Source organism: Chiloscyllium plagiosum, unplaced genomic scaffold, assembly GCF_037043375.1.
Source record: "Chiloscyllium plagiosum isolate Xiang-an unplaced genomic scaffold, Cpla_swu_hap1 HiC_scaffold_8, whole genome shotgun sequence".
Lineage (NCBI taxonomy): Eukaryota > Metazoa > Chordata > Chondrichthyes > Orectolobiformes > Hemiscylliidae > Chiloscyllium > Chiloscyllium plagiosum.
The window spans coordinates 84,819,082-84,845,520 of record NW_028270146.1 but is presented as its reverse complement, the minus strand read 5'-3'; the positions used below and the strand labels follow the sequence as shown (position 1 = coordinate 84,845,520).

The following is a 26,439-nucleotide window of genomic DNA, read 5'->3' as shown; positions in this document are numbered from 1 at the left end:
GGTTTTTAATTCTTTTGTGCAAAGAAGCAAATGGTAAATAGTGAAGATGTGAACATCAGCACTTTCCTTTACTAGGATAAGATAATGACAATTCTCTCATCAATCAGTAGAGAGTCATCTCTCTAACTCTCTAGCTGTCTATTCCAGATTTAAGTTAAATGGTTCTTTAATAATTGACAGATGTTCTACTTAAAGCATTTTATTGTAACAATAATTTGTTTTCTGTTAGAAACAAGACTATTTTTCTCTTCGTTCTTCTGACTTTGTGATTTACTGCCTTGTCAATTTATGAATTGCATCGTTGGCTCATCAGTGAACATTTGTGTAGTTCAGAATTTGTGTTGTCTCACATAATCTTCTGTATCATTAACTCTTGAACCCAACTCTTTAACCTTATTTATTGTATATATGAGGGGAAATGGGGGTACAGATATTCCTGGACCTTCTTAACATCTGGGATATCATAATTTGTCTGAAATTTGTTAAAAAGGCTATACTGAATGGCATTACTCTGAGGAGATCCTCTTCTGTGAGGAGAAATGGGTTTGTCCTTCAGATCCATTTAATATCTTTGGGATGGGTCTTTCCCAACCTAAAGTTGAGAGGGATCATCTGAAAGGTATGTTTGATTTCAGATTATCCCAAAAGGGGCTAGGATTACAACTCACTCCGAAAGGATTGCATGCATGTTAAATAGCAGAAGCTACAAGTCAAGCACTCCTACAATCAACGAAGCAGATAAAAAGCATTGCAGTGCTCCCACATCCAGTCCTTTCCAGCTCAGCGGAAAATGTACATCACAACTATACTGCTAAATTCAGTAGGGTTTGTATATCCTTGACCTTGCTGGGTTTTCCCCGTTCCAATGATCTTTCCTGCTTTTCCGTAAACATCAGACTCAACCTCCCTCTTTTGAAAGCCAAAAGTCCCATAAATGTATTTTAAACAGTCTTTATTATTCCTTCTTTAAGATGTTTTGCACTGTCACCCCTGCTTATGCTCCACTTTTAAAACTGTACTACACAAAAAAAATGTTTTATGCAGATTAACCAATTTCTTTAAGAGATCTTCACAGAGATCTGAAACCAGAATTTTAATAATTTCATCCCAGGAAGATTGGGCTAGAATTTAATGTTCTTTCAACAGGGAGAATGATTTGCAATAAAATTATATTACACAAAGTGAGGCCATTAACCCAAATGGACTTTTCTCACTAGTTGTACAGTGCAACTCTCACACATATCCTTATTCAAAAACATCTTTGTCAGTGAACTGTTGTTGAGGTGACCTGATCATTCACACCTAATAAGAACACAATACAATGCTCCTGTAATGAAATGAATTAACACTCAGTTAAAGAATGTCAAAAGAAAGAAATGGACATATCCAGGCAGGTAAACCAGTTTGCAACCAAGGGTTGAAGAGGAAACTATTTTCTGATTACATCTTTTACATAAAACTTAAAGGGGCGAACTCATCCTCATCCATTGTCTCTCATCCTCTTCATCGTTCAGAATGTTGTTCCGCAGGATAATGAATCACTAAGCAATATGTGGTGAATGGAAACATGTTAGAAATATACCTGAGGTTCACATGATCCTGACAGTCTTTCACCTCTTGTGTACTTGGGTGGCCAGTCTCTACCAAGTGGTTTGCTGTACTATTTACTTCAGTGATCCGAGATCCCAAATTGTTCATTTCCTGTACCAGGGTTTCAAACCTATGCAAAACAAAGGTAGATTGTGCAATACATTTAAAAGTCACAACAAATAAGCTGTTGAATGTAACATATTATAATACATATTCATTGCACATTTTGTTTTGCCAAAGTGGCGATCATCACTCGATTATTCTGAAGTACCTAATTGCATAATATACAGCTCATCATGCACCAATTCTGTTCATCCTAATTGTTGAAAAACCACTAAAATAAACACAATTCAGCAAGTTCAAAGCTGCATGCAATTTCTAGATTGAGACAATATTACAAATTATTTTAATGCATCTTAATTCTGTGATTGGATTACTGGCTCGGAAATGCTTTATTAATCCCTTTACAATTTAATTTGCACTTTGAAATAGTCAACAAACCATTAACTTTGGCTAAACCTTTGGACAGAACTAAAAACCAAAGATCTGCAGATGTTGGAAATCAGAAATTTCTGGAAAGCTCAGCAGATGTGGCAAATGTTTTGATTTTGCTACGGGCGAGACTGCTCTGCCTTTTCTTGTGCAATAAATATCACAGATATAAAATATATTTTAAAAATACAACAAAATTATAGTGGGGGATGCTTTCATTGGGGCAATTTTAATATAAACAATTCACCAACAATCTATCAGGTTGATTTTCACACACTAGCCTAATTTATTCTTAATTGGAGTAAATGCAAAGTAATAATGGGAAACTACAATACAGACATTTTAGTTAATACTGCTGATTGCTTGCCGGGCAAATTAAGTTGAAGTTGTCCCTGTTGTGTCTAACTAGTGCTAGACCTTCAACTGGAAGGATTATTCAGTTTCCATGTGGCCAAAACGTAACCATTTTTATTCTTTCATTTCAAATGGGTGGCATAGTGGGTCAGTAATTAGCACTGTTGCCTCACAGTACCTGGGACCTGGGTTAAATTCCGACCTCTGGGCGACTGTCTGTGTCTGCGTGGGTTTCCTCCCACAGTCCAAAGATGTGCAGGTTAGGTGAATTGGTTATGCTAAATTGCCCATAGTGTTAGGTGCATTAGTCAGAGGGAGATGGGTCTGGGTGGGTTACTCTTCAGAGGGTTGGTGTGGACTTGTTGGGCCAAAGGGCCTGTTTTCACACTTTAGGGAATCTAATTTAAAATTTTATTTCAATATCCTTTTCCAATTTCATTTTTAAACAATCTCTGTTTTATTAGCCACTTGCAGAAACATTTCATTCTCTAATAACCTGTTCCAATTCACTTTTTTCTAATTACCCTCTTGGTTTTTCTAGCGTTAATTCATTGATTCTGCCCCCTTTGCTTCCTTTTCACCAAACAGCTAACTATTTATGTTCAAAATTTCTGTCAGCTTCCACCTTAACTTCCTCTGTTCTACCCATATGGCCTCAGTAAAGGGAAGTTGTGTTCCGAATCAGTATCCATGTGACTGGGTCATCCACCACAACTGATCAAATCATTTCCAAGTACATTAAATTGGAAGATGGCATAAGCCACAAAGAAGTCTCGGAATAATATGATTTAAGATAAAGGAGAGGTCAACTTTTAAGCTTACATATGGTAAAGTGGGAGAAATGGAAGTGGTAACATAGGACAGCATGATGGCTCAGCGGTTAGCTTGCTGCCTCACAGCACCAGGGATCTGGGTTCAATTCCAGCCTCGGATGACTGTGTGTATGGAGTTTGCACATTCTCCCCATGAATACATAGTCCGGATGCTCTGGTTTGCTCCCACAATCCAAAGATGTACAGGTTAGCTGAGTTTGCAATGCTAAATTGTCCATAATGTTCAGGGACACGTGGGTTAGGTGCCTTGGTCAGGAGTAAATGGGTCTGGGTGAGTTAGACCTTGGAGGGTCAGTGTGGACTTGTTGGGCCAACTGGCTGGTTTCTACACTGCAGGATTTCTATGATGATTTTAACTCTAAAGTCAACTCTCAGTCAAGTTAAATGCACACCATCAGGAACTTTGAGTAATGAATTTCTTCATGATGAAACTCCATAGGTTGGAGAGAATGCAGATTTGGAATACATATGATTTTAACTGCGTTGCTTAAAGCGATTACAATGTCTAACACAAGAGCTAAATACAGTGGATTCTGGAACTCTTAAATAAAAACTTAACTTGCTGAAAATATTCCTTAGGGCTGGGCAGCATCTATGGAGAGGGAAAAGAGTCAACATTTCAGGCCTGTGACTTTACATCAGAACAGAAAGCTTAAAGTTAAAACTCACACACAACACCAGGTTATAGTCCAAGACGTTTATTTGGAAGCACTAGCTGTTGGACTATAATCTAGTGTTGTGTGATTTCTAACTTTGTACACCCCAGTTCAAAACTGGCGTCTCCAAATCATGAAAGCTCAAAAACCTTAAACATAACTGTTCCTTTTCTCTTCACTGAAACTGCCTGACCCATTCATGACAGTCATCATGGCCCTCCTAATAGGTCATTAAATTCTTGAGGATTTGAGAGAATAACATCTTCCCTTGCACAATCTGAATGGGCAAATGAAATAAATTATTTGCATTCGCGGCTTGTACCTGTGCTCCACTACTTCCAGATCATCAAGTTTCTTTGGAATCTCTACTCCTTCCAGCCACTTCTCCTTCTCATTCATCCACAATTCACAAGCATCAGCTTCACTAAACATTATATAGAGAGCAAGGGCGTCCTGTAGACGCTGCCTCCGGAGATCAGCTAGAGCCACGAGATCAGCATATAGCTCCTTTATCTCCCACTGTCTGTCCTTTATTTCTGGTAATTTCCTGAACTCCTCTGGAAGGCTCTGGAGCTGTTTGTTCAGAGCATCAATAGCTATCCCAGACTTCATGATCTCATCTGTAAGGTCCCTATGTTTCTTCACCAGTGTCTGTGTGGAAAATTCATCATGACCAACATCATCAGAAGACACGATGCGATATGTGTCCTGCAACCAGATTTTGACATCGTCTGCATCCACTTGGAATTGGAAGAAATTCTGTGCATCCTGAAGGTTCTGCTTGCGGAAGGCAGCCAGCTCCTCCAAATCCTTCCACATGGCAAGGACCTCGTCTATCCGTTTCTTGATCTCAGGCGAAGCAAAGTGTTTCTGTGCAATCATATCTCGGCCTTCTTTAATTGTTTGCTGCAGGTGCGTGCTGAGGCCGCCCAACTCATCCTCCAGTGCCTTATGCTTGCTTTGCAGAATCACAATACTGGTGATATCTTTTCCGTAATCCTGCGAAGAGAAGATCTGCTCTCTTTCCCGAATCCAGCCCTCAGTCTCCGCCATCTCCCAGAAGAACCTCCAAAGACAACGGGACTGCTCCAGACGAGCTTTCCGCTCAGCAGCCAACACACAAAGCTCCTCGTAACACAGTTCCAGGTGGTTGACACGATCTTTGATCACATTGGGATCACAAGGGGTGTAACCTGGAAAAGAGATTCACAACTAATCGTTAAGTGCATCATTAAGAATGTTGTGGTGCTCAACCACGCTTAGTCTCACAGAAAATATGGGGAGAATGTGAATGAGTGAGTTGCGCATAACTTTCCAGCATCAGTCGATCCCTTCACTATATTACAATTTCAAACTAAACTGCTTATTAATCAATCAGATCTAGCTGATGAGGTCTGCTGAACCAGTTAGCAGACTTTGGGGCAATTCAATCGGGCTGTAAATAGTACAGGAAATAAGGTTCCTAAGCTAACTTGCATGGAGTGAATTGGTACGATGGTGGATTTCATTTCACAGAATCAGAGAATGGGTACAGCACAGAAGAGTGGACATTCAGCCTATCGTGTCAGTGTCAGCCCTCTGCAAAAGGAATTCACTTGGTTTCGGTCCACTGTCTTTACAACATGCTATCATTGATATTTCCTCTTCAGATAATGATCGATTATCATGAAAATTTCCTCTACCACATCCTCGGGCAGTATATTCCAAATCCTAGTCTCTTGTTGTGTGAAAACTTTTCCCTCATGTTACCTTCACCTTTTTGGCCAATCACTTTCAACTGATGTCGAGTTTACTCGATCTTTCTGGCTATCTACTCTGTCCAGACCTTTCACGATTTCGAATAGGTCTGTCAAACCTGCTTCCAATCTTCTCTGAGAAGGACAAATTTCTTCAATCTGTTTAACAAAAGTAAACATTTTATAAGCATTCTTATGAATCCCACTTCGATCTTTCACATCCTTCCAAAAGTGTGATGACTAGAACTAGACACTGCACTCCAACTGAGGTGAAGCTAATGCTTTATATATATCTACCACAATGCTCCTGCTTTTGTATTCAATTACCTTTGTTATAAAGCCCAGTATTCCATATGCTCTATTCAGCATTCTTCTTGCCATCCTCAATCACTTGCATAACTGTACAGCTAGTTCTTGCATACACTTTAAAATTGTACCACACTTTAAAAACAACTGCCTGACCCCATCTTCCAAGCACAATGGATTAATTCATTCTATTTACATCACATTTCACCTGCAAGTTGTCTATCCATTTGACCTGCTCGTTTTGAATTTCAAAATGATTCTCCTCACAACTCACCTCACTTCCAAAATTCATATCATCCTCAAAATTTGACACTATGCCCTGCATAGTCAAGTCTAGGACATTAACATACATCAAGACAGACAGGGATACTAACATCAACCCCTAGGTAACCTTCCTCTGGTGTGAGAAACATCAATTAACCACCACTCGGTTTCCTGCCACAAATCCCCTTTCCGGTGATGCCACCCTCTAGATTAGAAATTTAATATGAAAAGTAACGAAGAAATAGACAAATCATATCATAAGCAACTCTGACCAACAGAAAAAAAAATCTGAATTCTAATTTGAGAATCTATTTTGCATTGCCAGCATTACTCAAGACAAAAGATATAAGATTATTTTCAAACATAATATGTAGCAACAAAGGCAGACTTCCATTTTTGTCTGGACTGGTTCTAAATCATGTTTTGTTCAAACAAAATCTCCTGCCCTCAGTTCTTCGCATTTTAAATGCTCTTAAATTTGACAACATTGCATACTAAATTGGCAATCCTGCTTAAAGTCCACATAGATAAATAGGTTAAGTAAAGATGTACTCTTGGACAATACCAAATTGCAAAGTATAACTGATGTGGAAGAGCAAGGAAGAAACAAAAAAAGGACTCTATTCCTAAATACCAAGACAGTGGAATTTCATGAGGCATTTGTACAGGTACCATCATTGGGTGAGATATTAAATGGACATTCTGTGAGCTTTGTCAGGTTGCCACAGCAGATCCCCATTATACTATAATAAAAGCAAAGTGAATTGTGTTCAATACTTATTCCTCAAGTAACAACACTAAGACAGATTGTCTAATTGTGCAGCCTTTTTTCATGCAAATTGTTATAAAACGCATACACATATATAAGGTCTGGTGTTTATGCAGGGATATACAATAGTTGAAGGGCTCCATAAAAAGGTACAGCAACAAAAATCGGAAATCAAAGTTTTGCAGTTGCTTTTGCCAATTACTGATGGTCTTTATTAGGACTTAAACAGGATGCGAAGTACAGAACATTACAGGAGAAACATCAACAGGTACCTTCGCCTTCAGCAAATTTGAGGGCTCCTGCATTAACCAACTTCAATCTATCTGCTTGAATCGCAATGTCAGCTTCCACCAGTGTATGTTTTTGAAGCAGGTCCTCCACACCCATTAAATGTTTACCAAAATCCTGTGATAGCAGTCGTACCTGAAAAGAAAGGGAAGTATTAGCTTTCTAAAATAAGTATGATAAAAAAAACACATAAACACACACACCCATATAAATCAAAATGCCATTATTTCTAAGTTTAGTAAGTTACACACTCATGAATCAGAAAGTGAACCTCATGAGGTAAATGTTTTTAAAATGACAAATGCCAGCCAATATTTCCAGTGTAATACTAACCGTGATGAGCTGGGAAAGTATTTGGTTTAGGAATCAAGTGGTCCCCTTGAAAACTTTAACTAGGACTAAATATGATACATATGTTACACTTGATTAAAGGCCAGGTAAAATTCAGGTATCATACACACAAATTTCACTAAATAGTACTTTACATGATACGATACTCTTATTTAGAAAACAGGATACCCTTGGATTTATTACACGAGATCAACAAGTTTTTTATAATGAAACTGACTTATAAAAAATGGGATGAAAAATTTAAATCACATTCCGCAGAGCATGATGAAACTCAACCTTTATTTACTGCTGAAAATAAGATTAGTGGCAAATAATCATTAATAATAGCTTTATTCTGCCCATTAATTCCCCAGCACAAAGCTAGAGAGTGGTGGAAACTGGGTTAGCTGACAAAACTGAAACGGTAATGGCAGTTCTACTATCGTATGAAACTTGTAAAATTGTCGAATCTAGAAAAAAAATCTGAAAACAAACCAATAAAGTGGTCTATCAATTATGCTGCAATTTTATTTTTCCAAAGGAGAATCGATGATATTGGAAGGTCCAAATAATCATTCATTGCCTTTGCCCCATTAGTACAAGAATGTCAACACATGAGTACATGATATATACCCAAAAAGATCTCATCGTAGCACCTACTTTCATTTCATCCATCCAATCAATGATATGAAGCATCTCCTGGAAAATCTTCTGAAGGGCCAAGTTCATTTCCAGTCTTGCTCGCCTCGCATTAAGCAGCTCCAACAGGTACTCCCACAGCCGCATAATGTTGTCCTTTCTGGCATTAATACGTTTAATATCATGGTAATTTTCAGCCTCCAGTTCCAGTGACACATCCACAAGGGCCTGCACACGTTCTTCATAAGCAGCAATATCAGCCTCGATTGCCTCATGCTTCTTCATAGCTGCTTCCACAGCAGACAGATCATAGCCAAAATTATCCTGTGGTCAAATTGTACAAATTAAATGATAAATACTTCAGAAACTAGAACTACTCAGTGATAAGTTTTACCCCTATGACTGAATGAAAGAGAAACAGCAAACTTGTACGTCAACTTTGCCACTTGTCAGGCCAAATCAATGTCAATGTAAACATGCTTGGCACTTTTGTAAAATGACTGAAGCATCCATAAACTATATATTGTTCTCAATTTACAGTAACATGCAAGAACACTGCATCAGAAGCCAGAAACATCAGCACATTGAGACAGCCACAGGAAGTAATAAATGGATCAGAAAATAACTCAGGATGAAAAGTAAACACAAAGAAGGCCACAGCAGAACATCATCCTATAATGTTATATGTCTTCACATGTTGCTTTCAAGCCTGCATTATCAACAAAATGCAAATAGCACTTCATCCAATGCAATGCAGCAAAAATAAACACCAAGCACTTTTATTTTGGCTATAGTGTCTGATTGAACAGATTCTGTGGCAGGAAGGTGAAAGCGAGCTGACCAATGCAATTTAACATTCAAATGTCATCATCAGCTCTGAATCCCAAGATCCAGATACAGACTGTTTATTCAGACAACATAACCACCAGTAGATAGTTGCATTAGAATGTGTGCAGTGGTATTTGGAACCTGAAATAATTCCTATCTTGCAATGATGTTTATGTGCTTTGGAAGTACAATAGTCTGGATCTTGCTGGTAAAATAATTATGATTTAACAATGCATTATTATTAATGTGCAAATTGACCAAATTCACCAGATTGAGATACAACAGCTGAATCACAAATCTCCAAAACTTTCCAGCAGATTTACACCACTCTGCTACTTTCTCGTGACCAATAGCACCTTGCCCTCAACCTCACTGTTATTGCTAAATCTTGATGAACTTTCACATTACCCCTTAAACTCCTAACAGAACAGCAACCCTGAAATGTAACAAATCACCTCATCAACATAATAACTGCTAATGCAACTATTCCGGCTTTGAAAGGGGACAATTTAAAATGCTCAATGTCATTCCTGCATGCAGTCAATTGTTACTAGAGATTTTAAATACATCAAATTATATTTTTAATTTTGTTTCTTCAATTTTCTTTACCTTTTTTCACTCCCTTAATCTAAATATTTCTTTCCTTCCCTTTATTTTTTAGCTGATTTTACTGTAATTCATCCACCTTCTCAGGCATTCCTCTATTCCTTTCTCACTGGGGTGGCATGGTGGCTCAGTGGTTACCACTGCTGCCTCACAGCACCAGGTTCGATTCCAGCCTCAGGCAACATTCTGTATGGAGTTTGCACATTCTCTGTGTGGGTTTTCTCTGGGTGCTCTGGTTTCTTCCCACAGTCCAAGCATGTGCAGATTAGGTAGACTGGCACATAGTGTCTAGGAATGTATAGGTTTGGTGAATTAGCCATGGGAAATGTAGAGTTATAGGGTGGGGGGGTTGGGTCTGCGCTGAATGGCCTGCTTCCACATTGTAGGGATTCTATAATTCTCAATTCATAAGCTGCACTGGTTACAGAGGTATGCCAATTCCAATGTTCACTAAGGCCCTGGATGGTGTTGCTATCAACTTGCATTCCAACAAGATGTGCTGGAAAAATATTTTGAGCTAAAGGCTACAGGAAACAGTCGATCTAAAACTCACAAGAGGCTGTCATCCAGCAAGATCCAGTCCTTTAGTTACAACATTCAACTTAAACAAGGAATGTATATCTGAGGGGCCAGCCAAATTCATGGATTCTAATAAACTATCTACTGATTCAATGCAGTACACTACTCAAGTAAAACTGACAAAGAACTTTATTAATACTTTGCCTTCACCATCCTGAATTGCTGCTACAAAATAATATTTTTTTTGTGAAAAAAATCTCTGGGCGATGGCAAAGAGTCAAAGACATAAGATTGTGACATTATGTTGAATACATCTTTGAAAATAAACTTCAATATTGAAAACATTCATTTATATCTATGCCAATGCTACAAAATTAATAACTTTAAGATAATACTGAGCACCACTGATAACTATTCCAAGCAGTTTCACTGTGTAACACTGCAAAAATGTTTCTTGCCATCTTTGAGGTATAGTCAGATGGGTAGGGACAGAACATATGTGTAGTCTGCCCAAAGGAAGGTCTTGGCTCATTCTCTGCTCATGCTTCATTCTGAGCCATTTTCCTTGATAGCTTTTGTCATGTCATTGGCCAGTGCCTTTCAGTCTTGGGGGCAGGGCATGGAGGCAGGTCTTCAGTTGAATGGGAATTAAACTTGTGTTGTTGAGCCTATTCAGAAGCACATTCTAGCTACCCAGTTAGCTGAGCGAATGAGTCACCAGAACACAGGTAAGATCTTCAAGTGAGCATTTATAAGAATGTCACAGCTTAAACATAATGTCTGGTGATAAAACTACCATGGATTCCTGCTACACTCCCCTTTGGTTTTATGATGACAGGTTACGCAGGGCAGAGCTGCACATTTTGGTGCATACATAAACTTATCCCATTTTCAAAGTGGCATGTTCACCATTGTATGTGTCATTTCAGTAGTTAAGGATGCATAACAAGAGGAAGCAAGGGAAGTGATTACAAAACAAATAGTAGACATTAACAATATAGTTCCTGAAAATAATAAAGTTCCAAATTACCCTTTGAAAATATTATCAACTACACTTGATAATAAACCAGAAAGGATTTCATACAATTATCTACACTAAGTATGACAACATGTCTACTCCATAGACAACAAAATACCATTTCAAAAATCATGTATCACATTATAGATATTTTACATACATCACATGTTTACAATTTTCTATCCAAATACTTTTATATTATATGAAAATGACCAAAGATGGTGCAAGTGTAAGTTTCTAAATATGCTGCATATCGACGTAGACTTCTATGTTTTTACATCAGCCATTAAAGCGGAGTATCATTTCTGTGTCAAAAATAAAATTGATTAATTATGGATGGCACAGCATGCTGATTTCTCATATATTCAGCTGTACAACTGGAAAATAGGCAATTAATGGTATAAATCCATTCTAAAATCACATGCAATGCCATTTGGAGTTTAACTGCATTCACACGAAGATGGAAAGGAAATTAGAACGAGTAGCCATTTGAGTTTCACCTTCATGTAAACAGCATTCATACTAGTACGCTGGCACATTGTTTGCTCACTACAATATGGTGTCTGTCCCAAGGGGAATTACAGATTTGAAATTTGTGAGAAACACAGAATAAGGAACTATAAAGCATGGTTACATGTGTATAATTCTGCGCAATTACATTTCTCATTAACTCCCAGACATTGTACCAAATTTAGACTGGGAACAGACTGTAAAATCGTCATTGATAAATGGGGTCTGTGCTTAGAGCAATCTGCAAATTGATAAGGTCTTTCAGTATCTTCCTAATAATACTGCCTTACCCATTGGCTCACTGTATATCTGTTGCTCATTTTCTGTGATTAAACGAAATGGTTTGTTACCTGCGAAACAAGCCGCTGATTCTCACATAGCCACGTCTCTCTCATAAGTGCCTTGCGGTCAAAACGGCGAGCCAGCTGCTCCAGTTTCTCTTGTCTGATAAGTTCATTTCTCAGGGCCAACTCACGTTCGTGCTCTGCTTTCTCCAGCCGTTCCCAGCCCTAAGCGTATTCACCAGATACAAAGGTCACAAATGATGAGATGTTAGATAAGCTATCACTTAATAAAAACATTTTTGCTTGGCTGATGTGAAACTGATTTAATTCAGTGAACTGAAATTGCTTGTTCCATGTGAATGTCCTTGCCCTCATTCATTGGTTTCACAGAAAAGAAACTGTTGGTGTGATATTAGAGTGTCATGGAATCCTTGGAGTCAGGACACTGAGTGAACTGCTGGTTCAATCCCATGTCCTTAGATTAATTTTCTCAGCTATGCCGACATGACCAAGCATTTTTGTGAGCTGCTCCTGAATGGCATTTACAACCTGGTTATTTAATTGACTTCCCATTGCTGAAGGCAATACATGAGACTATGAGAACGTGGAATAAATGACACAAAGTGCACAATGTACCCAAGTAACATTGAGGGAGAAGGGCTCCAAAAGATTCTTTCATCCAAACAATCCAAAAAAGTTTTAGAATTGTGATTGAATGCTCATTTTCATTGCACTCAGTTTTCAATGTGATCACAATCATAAAGGAAGGGCTCATCATTTCTAATACGCTAGGAGAGCACACTCATGTCTGACCCTCTACCTCGACCGATTTCAGGATTTCTATCAGGAAAGAAACGTGGGCTTTCAGTGTCTGCAGGTTGGGGAGAGGGGTTGTAAACAGGGAGCTAAGATCCCACTGTTAACCACTATCCAGTGTGGATCTGCACAAGCCTGCATTGCCCTGCAAAGTTGTTCGGAAAACTTACTGATGAAATACAATTCACCTTGTTGTGGTGAAAAGGTCAATAAAGGATAATTAGGGATGGACAATAAATGCTGGCCCTGCTAATGACAATGCATCCTGAGAGCAAATAAAAATAATGTGGGCTCTGTCAGAATGATATGAAGCATCTATAACCACTTCTGCTGCAAGCACAGGGGACAGTGTTTGACAGTGTTTTACTTCATACAACGCACTTAGAGACATCTGCAAGGAATATCAGAAATGCAAACTCTGTTCAACAGGAGGAAGCAAGCAAAATGGGTGAAAATATACAAAGTCTACTATTGAAATGAACATTTTCAGAATGAAAATACAAGTGAGTTCCCTCTGCACAACATACCTACTGAAGTATCATTTTGAAAAAGGGAACTTTTTAACACAAGTAAAATAACAATCAAAATTTGTTTACCTACATATGGAACTTAAAACTGAATGTTTGCATGGGACAGTTGATCTGATTAATTTATTTGCAAATGACAAATAGAACTCTGATGTACCCTTTATACCTACAAACTCTCCCCAGTATACTTGTTTAATTGAATTCCAATCACCAGCTGCTCTATTAGAATGCCTCTGTAAATCTCCCTTATCCGAGGGTTAAATTCAATCACAATTAAAAAGTTTAAAGACGTTTGGGTTGTTCTGCATTCTCAAACAGACTGGTGAAAATGGTGAATGCAGGAAGCTCTTACCCTGTTAATATCGGAGATGAGCTTCCCCTCATGCGGTGTATACACTTTCTGATTGTTTGCCCTCATCCTGCTCTGGATAGAGAACAGTAGCACCTCGAGATTACCCTTCTCCTGGAACCTGTTGAAGGATGGCAGCTTTTGTCATTTTTGATACAATTCAAAAGAAAGAATACATTAAAACCAAAAAGAAACGCTACAACAGCTCTGAAACTGTGCACTGGAAATTAGACCTTAGGTGTTCATGCAGAGAAGACTGCCATGACAATTTGAGAAAATATTTCATTCGTCCTTTCAGCAAAGATGCCAAAGCAATGCCGTGCAGTTCTGCTGCTTAAGTTTTGTTATTGTTAAAGTCTATTTTAGGCACCAAAGTGATCAAGCAGTTCAAGCTTTATGTGGTTATTTGTACGCCTTAAATCTTGGGTCTTCTACAGAATGCACTCCACCTTCAGCATTGCACAGAGAAACAAAATGCTGATTAAAAGTGTATAAGCCATTTGAAAGGGCTTCTGCTGCGTTGGTTTATCCAGTCGTGCTGGAATGCGAAACAAACATAGTTTGACATTTAACTGGTTCATAACCTTTACCTGGTCATAGACAGAAGCTGATTACACAGCACTGCACTGACAGGGAGGCTCTTGGCTGATTTTCAAGTCGTCTGCACAATGGCGACTTGGCACCACACAGAAGGACAGGGAGGATGCCAGAGGCAAGTGCAAAATGTTGGATGTAATCACCTGTGCCAACTGAAGGGGACAGTGTTGGGGAAGATTTTTTGCCTGTCTCTCGAACTCTGAAAGATTTGATTTCTGGCTGGAAGTCCCAAATCAGTACGTGTAGGAAACTACGCAGTGGCAGGCAAAACAATTGGCCAGCTATCACAATGACAGCTGTTGTTGCCAGCAGAGTATGAGTGAGGTGAATGCAGTTGGACCGGACAAGGATGGGTGTTGAAAGGCAGAGGCATCAACAAGGTATCAATCGGCATGATTCAATTTCTGCTTGGGGGGAGGGAGGGTGGAGACAGGGTCCCCTCCATTATAAAAGTTCTTCACAATTCCATTGTCAGCTACATTAAGTTGGCATTAAAAATTTCCAAATCAACAGGAATAAAACATGTATTTATTATGCCAAGCAAAAGAATAGAGCTAGTGGCCTGAAATTAACCATTCAGCTGATATTACAATATTTTGCTCTTGGATTGTGGAGACACTAGCAACACAGCATTTAGAATCATAGAATCCCTAGAGAGCAGAAAGAGGCCATTCAGCCCACCAGGTCTGCACCGACCCTCCAAAGAGCATCCCACCCAGACCCAACTCAACCCCCCATTCTATCCCCATAACCCTGCATTTACAATGGCTAATCTACCTGGCCTGCACACTCTTGGACAATACACACAATTTACTATGGTTAATCCACCTGATCCCCACATCTTTAGAGAAGGAAAATCATACAGCATGGAAACAGACACTTTGCTCCAACTAGATCATGTCATGTTGCCAAACTAAACTCATCCCAGCTGTTTTCATTTGGCCCACATACCTCCAAACCTTTCACATTCATGTACTTATCCAAATGTGCTTTAAACATTGTAAATGTACACATATCCACTGCTTCTTCCTCTGGCAGTTCATTCCACACGTGTAAAAAACCACTCACTGTGGGAAAAAGGTGCCCCTCATGTCCTTTATAAATCTTTCTTCTCTCACCTTAAAGTTATGCCCCCTAGTTTTGAACTCCCCCACCTAAGGGAAAAAGCCTTAGCTATTCACCTCACTTATACTCCTTATGATTTTATAAATTTCCATAATGTCACCTCTCAACCTCCTCAGCCCCAACCATGGGAGGAAACTGGAGCACCCGATTGAAATCCTACGCAGACACGAGGAGAATGTGCAGACCCTACAGAGTCACCCCAGGCTGGAATCAAACCGAGATACTAACTCCATGAGGTAGCAGTGCTAACCACTGAGCCGCCCATTCACCATGCCACACTTTATCCATGGTTACCTTGACAGCATAAGTTTCTAAGTTTTAGACAGAGATGAGGAGGAATTTCTTCACTCAGATAGCCAAGAACCTTTGAAAATCTCCACTCATTGAGTATGTTCAAGACAGAGACCCAGGGATTTCTAGATAAAATATTTTCAAAGGGATAAGGGACAGTGCAGGATGATGATGCTCAGCTGGAAGATCAACCCCATTCTGGTCGAATGCAAGGGCAGGTTTGAGGGGCCGAAAGACCTGCCCCTTGCTTCTTATTGTCTATGTTCCATTGAGTCCATGACATAGTGAGAGATGGAGTCTTATATCAATTAGATTTAGAGTCATAGAGTCATAGAGATATACAGCATGGATACAGACCCTTGCCTTTCACTACGGAAATGAATTGACCAGATGGGGTTACAAGAACTGCACAATTTTTACAACACATTCTGACTCTTATGCTTCCTTCAGACATTTGCCCTCCTTAGTAACAAAGCCTAATCATATCTTGATTTACATATGGATCTGGTAAATTTATTTAAAGGCAAAAAGACATTTTTCATGTTCTATACAAAAGAATGTAATGAGGGCCAAATCTGGTTGCAATTGGTCGAGAATCACAATGAATTCATGGCCACTAATTGCAACGCAGACTTCAGTCTGCCTGATCACTTTAATGATTTCACTAAATAGCCACGTGCTGTTAATTGGCTGGATGCCTACACAGAAAGGAACCACGGGTGGCTGGCACCAGTTAAAGCCAGCCTGCACTGCTTAAAGGGGAGATGCATTGTGGCTACTGCAGATATTGGCAGCAGTCTGGAAATGAATCTGTCCTGGGAAATAGTGAATAATAGCACTGCGCAGGTTCCAAGATATTTGGGTCGAACTAGAGACCTTGGCAAAGGAGAGTGAAAGAAAGGGAGCTGTCTTATGTTCATATGGAGGCCACACACTCAGAAGGCACCGGAGTTCAATGCCAGCGGTCAAGCCCAGAGGGCTGGGTGACATGTTGTAATTAGATTAGATTCCCTTCAGTGTGGAAACAGGCCCTGAGGCCCAACCAGTCCACACCGACCCTCCGAAGAGTAACCCACCGAGACCTGTTTCCCCTCTGACTAATGCACCTAACACTATGGGCAATTTAGAATGGCCAATTCATTTGACTTGCACATCTTGGGACGAAACCGGAGCACCCGGAGGAAACCCACAGACACGGGGAGAATGTTCAAACTCCACACAGACAATCGCCCAAGGCTGGAATCGAACCTGGTATCCTGGTGCTGTGAGGCAGCAGTGCTAACTACTGAGCCACCGTGCTGCCCTCATGATCTCATGAGTAGTCAAGGTCAATGATTATATCTTTGAAACGGCTGTGCTATTAGCCTCACACTCTGAACCATAGTTGAAAAATGTGGTGCTGGAAAAACACAGCAGGCCAGGAAGCAGGAGAATCAATGTTTTGGGCATAAGCCCTTCTTCAGGAGTGAGGCTAGTGTGCCAAGCGGGCATAATCACCACTCACTCAAAATTCACACCTTTACTTCATTCTTGCATCTTAGCTCTGCTGGAAAGACAAAAGACCCTGAATGCTCACCACACCAAACCACACACAGCACTCTGTCAGCTTTTGAAAACTTGAAACCACTGTAGAAGCAACATAAACTTGTAGAATTGTGGCAACAGCCAAACTGAAAAAGTAACTGATGATCCCTCTAAATAATGTTGATGTGACAGGCGCTTTCTGCTTTTGAAAGCAGATTATTTTTGCAGAGGTTTCCAAAAGAGCATCTTTTACCTATGTACCATGCACTAGTGGAAATCTAACTGGTCCAAAATGGCCTTCTGAAGACCAACAGTATCATCCTGATAACACTTTTGTACAATTTTAATGGAGAGACTTCTATTCCAATCTGCTTCATCTGTTATCACCAATGGCCTTGGTGCAATTAGATCAGATTCCCTCCAGTGTGGAAACAGGTCCTTTGGCCCAACAAGTCCACCAGGACCCTCCGAGGAGTAACCCACCCAGACCCATTCCCCTACCCTATATTTATCCCTGACTAATGCACCTAACACTATGGGCAATTTAGCCTGGTCATTTCACCTAACCTGCGCATCTTTGGATTGTGGGGGGAAACCGGAGCACCCAGAGGACACGGGGAGAATGTGCAATTAATAAGCATTGAGTAATTCCACTGGACTATAAACATCAAAGGTAGTTGTGCAACAGAAAACATTTAAAATGCTGTAAGCTCTGCTTCTGCAACTTACTTGGAAGGTTTTTCTACTGTGCGGTAAGTGTTGAAGGCCTGTAGCTGTTGTTGCACTCCAGCCAATGAGTTGGCAAACTTCCGACTGTTGAGGACAATGATGGTTTGCTCAATCCAGATTAGCAAGTCAGATGCTAGTTGTTCATATTTGTCGATCATTTTCTGCGTTTCAATTGCATTGTCCAACACCTGCACAAATATATAGCACACTGTAGGACATGTTGAGCTCTCATAACATTGAAAGACTGGAATTCTTCCAATTTAATCAGATAGACAAAGATATTGCTGACTGTTGGATGCTGATTTGTCCTACACTTTCTTAATCATGGAAAATGACAAATTTTCCACGATTGAGATACAAGGTAAATAAAAGTGAGCAACAGTACACAGAAAAATAAATTACAGACTTCACAAGCCTTGAGCCGACAATAAGTTGGTTGCATTGTCCTAATAACCCTGGGTTAACCAGAAGTGAAAGAGGCTGTGTCAACTATATATAAGCTTCACTGGTATTGTTCAAATTTTGGGGGGGAATGGAGGTGATTTGGAGAAGAAAATAACAATTTCAAAATTTCCACAGTATTGCAACGATACGTATTCTTTCAAATGATTTGAACCTTTCCAATCTTTTCCCCCTCCACGGCTGTTGCTTTCACCTTACAGGAGTAATTACTTGGTGGAACAGAGGGATTTGGAGTGCAGTTGTTAAACATTGACTAGGCCATTTAGTCCTCCAAGCTAATTCTGCCCTTGGATGAGATCGTTGCTGATCTATGATCGAACTCCACATACTTATCTTTGTCTAAATCCTTTAGTATCTTTGGATAACCAAAACCTACCAATTTAAGATTTAAAGTTAACAATTGATCTAGCATCAATTACTGTTTGCAGAAGAGTGTTATAAACTTCTACCATGCTGCTATATGGAAAAGTTTTCACATTTCCTTCTCAATAGGTATAGCTCTAATTTTTAGACTACGTGCAATATTCCATATTCCTCAATCAGCACAAATAAGAATAATCACCTCCATCACTGTTTCCCTTAATATCTTGAAAGCTTTGATTAAATCACCATTAGCCTTTCAAATTCTAGTGAACACAACCAGAGTTTGTGATTGAGTTCAGGCTTAGAACTTTACAAATCTTACTTATTTACAATTATTCACATAATTGTGAGGACAAAAACTGATTATTATCTATTACAACTAATCTTAAAACTTGTGTGTTATCTTAACATAAAATGACTCAGGGAATATGACAGCACATGAGCTCATTTTGCCAACTGTGCATGTGTCAACTGTTTGAAACATTTATTCCCCTGATCACATACTTCTGCTCTTTCCCCACTTCCCTGCAAATATTGCATTTACAAATACATATCTGATTCTCTATCGAATGTTCCTGTTGAATCTATTCCATTTTAAGGCAGTACATTCCAGATCACCAGAATTCAAAAACAAACTCATCTTTCCACTGATTTTTAATCAATTACATTAAATCCATGCCCCCTGGTTACTAATTCATCTGCTAGTGAAACAGGTCTCTAAACATGACCTTCATAATTTTGTTCACCTCCACAAAATTTCTCCATAAACTCTGCTTTACATCGTACAATTCCAGTCCCTCTAGATGCTCTATGTAAATGAAATAATTGCGGTTTTCCCTTTTAAAGCAGAAATGGCAACTCACAAGGGTATCTCCTAGCTAGGGTGGGTTCAATCTTCTCACCCACATTTGCAGTGACGTTGCATTAGTGTAAATGGATTTAATGATTATTTCTACAAATAATTCTATTTCACACTAACCTTTCCAATTCTTTTTCCCTCCACTGCCAATGCTTTCATCTTAGAGAAGTAATGGTAAAATGCTACCACGTAGGTAATGATTGACTTCTCATCTGGATTCTCAGTATAAACATCTGTGAAATGGAGTACATGAGAATAAACACCAATTATTCCTTGATCAGGCATCATGCTTTATGCAGAAAAGGAAAACATTCACTTTGATCATCACACCTGGCACAATCTGCACAAAGCCATTTTTAAAAACATTTAATCTGAACTGGTTGAACAATATTCAGACACAAAGACTACAGCATGAAATATATTAAATAAATCATTTTGTTTTAATGGCTGGTGGCAAAAGGAGGTCAATCCGAATGACAACTTATGAATTTGTTTTGATGTGTTAATCATATTAACATTCATAAGTGAAGGGTTTAATAAAATACCTAGAGTATGTACAAAGAGAGACTGCTGAGACACAGGGTTGGTAGTTAGAAAGCAGACATGTAAAGCACCGCTTTCTGTAAATAAACATCATCAAGATAAGTATTAATGTTTAATTTCATACTTTAGACTTGGGATCGAATTAGTAAGAATTGCCTCTCAGCTAAAGAAGGAAATCATCATGTGATTGAAGACTATAAGGTTCCATCTTTAACAATCAAACGTCGTCATGAGTGTCAGACAAAATGGTTGGGTATACACATTATGGTAAATGACGCACAGTGGGAACGTTGGTCAATTTTACAGTCATCCAAATTCAAAGCTAATACAAAATTTGAATGACACAAATGTAGAAGGAGGCCATTCACTCACTCTTATCTGTGATGGTGCATGAAAGAGAATGGGGGTCAGAGAATTGGACAGCTACACAGAACTCCCTTTCTGTGTATACTTAATGTTGGGAACACTGGACTGGATCATTATCCTTCTATTTAGAGAAACACATAACTAAATACACTTTAAATACTTTACATATGTACATATGTAATTAGATTAGATTCCTTAGAGTATGGAAACACGCCCTTCAGCACAACAAGTCTACACCAACCCTCCGAAGATGTAAAAACTTCTTGCTGTAACTTACCCTCAGGATCAAGCAACTTGGTTACACCTAGCTGTTGTTCGGCAATGTTAAAGGCCTGTTGTAAGTTGTACGTGGCATTAGACTGCTTCAATTTATTAAAATCAACCAGATCAGGCCTGAAGAAAAACAGGCATATTTTAAATACGTCTAATTCACCATACACTTCTCCATGTTGAATAGCGTCCTGAATGCTCAAACTATATGTTAAAATAAAACGTAATTTTAGAATTCAGATTTTTTTTGCCAGAATAGGTATTCTCACCTAACATTACAAACCGAAATATGTTCAATGGCAGCCTTCTTTACCAGGTATTATCAAAAAAGCTCATTCAAATAAAATGACAATCGTGTGCACTATTACAAATAGTCATTAATAGAGGTACCCAATTGTAAATGGATTTATGTACCCAGGCTGATCGAAAACTACATGAAAATAGGCAGGATTAGAAAACATTCAAGTGTGAAATAGGAACTGTTTGGTTTAGTCCACAAAAGAAATAAATAAAAATTCAGCACAAGGATTTCACAAATTAGTAGATGCTTCACCCCAGCCATGATCATCAAGCTTTGCAGCACATTTCCAATGGCACTTTAGCAAAACAAAATTATTCAGGGCCAGTAGATAAAGATATATAAAGAAAGAGCAATAGTACTTTTGGTTTGACAAACAGACAGTGTTACATGAATAAAGAGATTATGATAAATATGTACCAGGCACTGGCTAGACCTCAGCTAAACAATTATATGGAGAGAAAAAAAACAATATGGGAGTTAAAAGATGGAGTCACCAGGCAGAAACTATTTATGAGGAGATTTGAGATACTAGGTTTACCTCTTCTGGAGCAAAGATGACTAAAAGAGGTATTTTAAATTCTGCAACTTGGTGATCAGGGGTAACTATTTAGTCTGTTTCAGCAGATTTACAACAGGTTTACCATGAGATTTGTTACAGAACATCCTCTGAAAAATTCATGCATATTACTTTAATGTTCATTATATTATGTTTACTGTGTGACAGTCTGGGTTCAATTGCTGCACTGGCTGAGGTTACCATTAAGGACTCTCCTCTCAACGTCTCTTGAGGTATAGTGACCCTCAGGTTAAATCGACACCAGTCATCTCTCTCTCTCTCTCTCTCTCTTTAGCCCTAAAGTCCGCTAAAACTATGGCAACACAATACCAATACCATCACATTTACTTCACCTTCTTTATCCAAGCATAGTATCTTTATTGTAAAAGATTTTTGGTTTGACAAGTCAGGTTGCAGCTGTATAAGAATTTATTTAGGCCACTTTTGGAGTATTGTGTTCAATTTCTGGTTGTACGTAATAGGAAGGATGTGGAGTCTTTGAAGAAGGTGAAAAGGAGGTTTACCAGGATGGTGCCTGGATTGGAGCATATTAACTACAAAGAGAACTTGGATAATCTTGAACCTTTTTCACTAGGTTGACAGAAGCTGGGGGCTGATCTGATATAAGTATGTAAAAGTATAAGAAGCATGGATAGGGTGCCTAGTCAGAGTCTATTTCCCAGGGTAGAAATGTCAAATACTAGGGAGCATAGGTTTAACGTGCGAGGGGAAAAAGTTAAGGGAGATATGTGAGAAAAAGTTGGGAAGTGCCTGGAATATGCTATCAAAGGACATGGTAAAAGCAAATATATTAGTAAAGTTTATGAGGCATTTAGACAGGCAGGGAATAGAGAGGTACAGACCATGTGTAGGCAGATGTGATTAGTTTAGAACCATCACAGTTGGCACAGACATGGCGTGCTGAAAGGCCTGTTTCTGTGCTGTACTTCTTTTATTCATTCATGAGGCATGGGCATTGCTAGCTGGCCAGCATTTATTGCCCATTTCTAGCTGCCCTACCTGAACTGTTGCAGACCACGTAATACAGGTTTACTGATGATGCCCTTAGAAAGGGAATTCCAGAATTTCAACCCAGTGACATTGAAGGAATTGGCAATATATTTCCAAGTCAGGATGGTAAGTGGCTTGGAGTGGAACTTGCAGAAGGGGGTATTTCCATGTATCTGCTGCCCTTGTCCATCTAGATGGAAGTGGTCATGGTTTGGAATGTGCTAAGGATCAATGGTGAATTTCTGCAGTGCATAGTGTAGATAGAACATACTGCTGCTACTGAGCATCAGTGGTAGAGGGAGTGGATGCTTATAGACGTAGTGCCAATCAAGTGGGCTGCTTGGTCCTGGATGGTGTCAAGCTTCTTGAATGTTGTTAGAGTTGTACTCGCCTAATCAAGTGGGCAGTATTCCATCATAGATATTCCATCATTCCTTGTAGATGATAGATAGGCTCTGGGGAGTCAGGACATGAGTTGCTCACTGCAGTATTCCTAGCATCTGACCTGCTCTTGTAGCCACTGTATTTATGTGGCTAGTCCAGTAGAGCTTCCGGTCAATGGTAACCACAAGGATAATTCAGTTAGGGATAACACCACTGAATGTCAAGGAGACATGGTTGTATTGTTTCTTATTGGAGATGGTCATTGTCTGGTATTTACGTGGTGTGGATGCTACTTATCATTTGTCAGCCCAGGCCTGGAAATTGTCCAGATCTTGTTGCATTTGAATACGGACTGCTTTAGTATCTGAGCAGTCGCAAATGGTGCTGAACATTGTGCAATCATCAGCGAACATCCCCACTTCTGACCTTATGTAGGAAGGAATGTCATTTATGATGCAACTGACGATAGTTGGGCCTAAGATAGCACCATGAAGAACTCCTGCAGAGATGCCCTAAAGGTGAGATGAGGCTGTAATGAAGTCTGTAGCTAATTGGTTCTTGTGGAATCCAACTGGGTGTCACTGAGCAGGTTATTGCTAAACTTGTACTGCTTGATAGCTCTGTTAATGACACCTTGCATCACTTTGATGATTGTGGTGAAACCGATGGGGCACTAATTGGCCGAGTTGGATTTGTCCGGCTTTTTGTGTACAAGACATATCTGGGCAATTTTCCACATTGATGGGTAGATGCCAGTTTTGTGACTGCGCTGGAAGAGCTTGGCTAGGGGAGCAGCAAGTTCTGGAATACCGTCAGGGGACATAGCCTTTGCAGTATCCAGTGTCTTCAACAATTTTTTGGTATCACTTGGAGTGAATCGGACTGGCTGAAGACTGATATCAGTAATGCTGATGACCACCGGATAAGCCCAGATGTTTCATCCACTCGTCATTTCTGGATGAAGATTGCTACAAGTACTTCAGACTTACCTTTTGCACAGATTTAGTGGGCTGTTCCATCATTGAGGATGGAGATAGTTGTGGAGCCTCCTCCTCCAGTTGATTGCCACCATTACTTATGACTGGATGTAGTGGGACTGCAAAGCTTAGATCACTTGCTGCTTACACTGTTTGGCATGCAAGTAATCCTGCTTGGTAGCTTCACCACATTGACACCTTATTTTTAGCTTTGCCAGGTGCTGCTCCTGGCATGCCCTAGTGCACTCTCCACTGAATTAGGGCTGACCCCCTGGCTTGATGATAATGATTGAGATCGGGATATGCTGAGCTATGAGGTTGCAGATTGAGCTGGAGGATAATGCTGTTGCTGTTGATGGCTCACCACACCTCATGGATGCCCAGTCTCGTGTTACTAGATTGGTTTGGAATCTGATCCATTTAGCACTGTTCGATGTTGTTACTTTGAACTTGTCCTTTTTGAATCTATGCAAGTTGTCCTTGACTCTCCCAAACATCTTGAAGCACTGGTATTTGGTTTTGAATTCTGGACTCCCAAATGCTACAAGTTTATTCTTTACTCTGTTCTGTAACCAATGCTTAACATTGGCTAAATGCCCCTTCTCCTGAAACAATTTACAATCTGAGGATATTGGAAAAATTGGGCAGAGTTTAATGTTCCCCCTTTTGATGAATGTTGTGGTAGGTGGCCACTTAATCAGCCAAGAGGGGGATGGTTGACTACGCCACTACTTTACCAACACCACCACAATTCGGTCCATGCCAGGAAGGTTTGTGCCCACACAACTGCTACCTGAAGCCTTCAAAGGAAAAGTAAATGGGCCACTAGTCTTCACCCATTACCAAGCAAAGGGCTTGCCAGGACACGAGCAAGACAAGCAAATCCTGTCAGAGCAGATGCTTGCAGGCTTCCAGGAGGGGTCCTTTGTTCAGAAGCACTCAATAACTGATCAAGAGACCAGTATTGGGAAGGGGAGCTAGTGCCTGCTTTAAGTCACTGAATGGCATTGCCATGCAATAGAGCTCCAGTCTCTAAATGACCGACTACAACCACTAGTGAGAAAACCCTCCATGTTTATAATCCTTGTCCTGTTAATTCAGCAGGCCTTCCCTAAATAGAGCAATGTGGGTCTTTTCCTAGCTCTCCAATAAGCTGCTGAGAACCCTAACACTTTTATTAAATACTGCCAGTTGTGGTCAATACCTCTGCTGTGGCCCCTCCCACTTCTTCTGCTTCCCTGTGACTGGCCTGCCTTGAGTTCTGCTAATATTTTCATGCAGCGGTTTCTAAAGCCAGTGCCTAGCGTGCTCCACTGCACTCGGATTCCCCCACCCTGCTAGTTTGGCCTCTGCCTCACTTTACCTGTGTTTGTGGATGAGGGCATTAAATGCCATTCCATCCTTCCAGCTTGACGTGAAGTTTCTTATGTTGACATTGGGATACCTAGGGAATTCGAAAAAGAATGCTTAAGCAAAAATACTTTTACTTTCAAAGTAACTGCTTTACAGTTCTGACAAACAAAAAAAAAATCAGAGCATGTCTTTTCAAACAGTTGCTTACACTGACTGGTTAAAGGGTTAGGCAAAAAAGAGAACGGAAAGGTTAGACTAACTGACCCTGCTGTTTTCATCTGGCACCAAAGTAGGAGGGCGTCCTTTGCTGATCGTGTTTCACGGTTGTCATGTGTCTCTACGGTGATATCCTGGATCTGAAAGAACAGATTGGTGGATGCACTTTAGTAGGCCAAGTAGGCATTTGAAGTAAATCTTCTAAAAAGCCCTGGTAACAACAGAAAAGGACAAGCTAAACACGAATCCACGCTTCAAGTTCAGGAAATCTGAATAAACAAGACAATTTCTGCAGCTCTACAAGCTGCAGCTGAAGTTGTCTGAAGAGTTAATGACTTAAGTGTTGAAAACTGGGGAATAAATGAGAGAAAGGGGGAGCACCAGGCAGGACGAGAGGGAAACAGAGAATAGGATGAATGAAAGACACAGATGAAGGAACAATATATAAAGCAGGAGCCAAAGATGGAAGGAACTTTGATTGGTTTAGCAACTAATGTGTAACTCCTCTCAACTGCCCTCATAGCCCAGTACTAACACTGGCAGCTTTCAAATTCCTTTTGTAGACATTATAACTTGCTGGTAGCGTACAGTATAATGGGTCTCATGAGAAAAAGAAAGTGCTGATATCTTACTGTAACTAGTGGTAATTCTATATTCTGTTGTTATCCACCCTGACAGGATTACCAAATATCCTGCACAGGCTCCTAGTTATTGCCAGTTTTAAAAGGTGCCATTTCTATCCTTGCATTCCAAGTGATTACTCTGAACTGGGAACCTCACTTGGACTTGCTCCGTACC

General features: G+C 39.8%; 1 protein-coding gene across 7 annotated transcripts in view; it reads right to left on the bottom strand.

The window, feature by feature from the left end:
- LOC122553773 (spectrin beta chain, non-erythrocytic 1-like) overlaps positions 1 to 26,439 on the bottom strand; it is a 332,898-nt gene that overhangs the window by 102,915 nt on the left and 203,544 nt on the right. For all 7 annotated transcript variants that reach the window (XR_015757960.1, XM_043698081.2, XM_043698085.2 and 4 more), the window contains 11 exons: positions 25,690 to 25,781; positions 25,436 to 25,516; positions 20,851 to 20,966; positions 19,785 to 19,897; positions 17,981 to 18,168; positions 13,718 to 13,835; positions 12,089 to 12,247; positions 8,279 to 8,581; positions 7,273 to 7,423; positions 4,248 to 5,118; positions 1,583 to 1,720 (listed from right to left, as the gene is read on the bottom strand). Coding sequence is in view for 6 of the 7 variants with exons in the window: in XM_043698081.2 (XP_043554016.2) it covers positions 1,583 to 1,720; positions 4,248 to 5,118; positions 7,273 to 7,423; positions 8,279 to 8,581; positions 12,089 to 12,247; positions 13,718 to 13,835; positions 17,981 to 18,168; positions 19,785 to 19,897; positions 20,851 to 20,966; positions 25,436 to 25,516; positions 25,690 to 25,781 (2,330 nt within the window). In the remaining variant the exon portion in view is untranslated. The remainder of the gene's footprint in view (positions 1 to 1,582; positions 1,721 to 4,247; positions 5,119 to 7,272; positions 7,424 to 8,278; positions 8,582 to 12,088; positions 12,248 to 13,717; positions 13,836 to 17,980; positions 18,169 to 19,784; positions 19,898 to 20,850; positions 20,967 to 25,435; positions 25,517 to 25,689; positions 25,782 to 26,439) is intronic.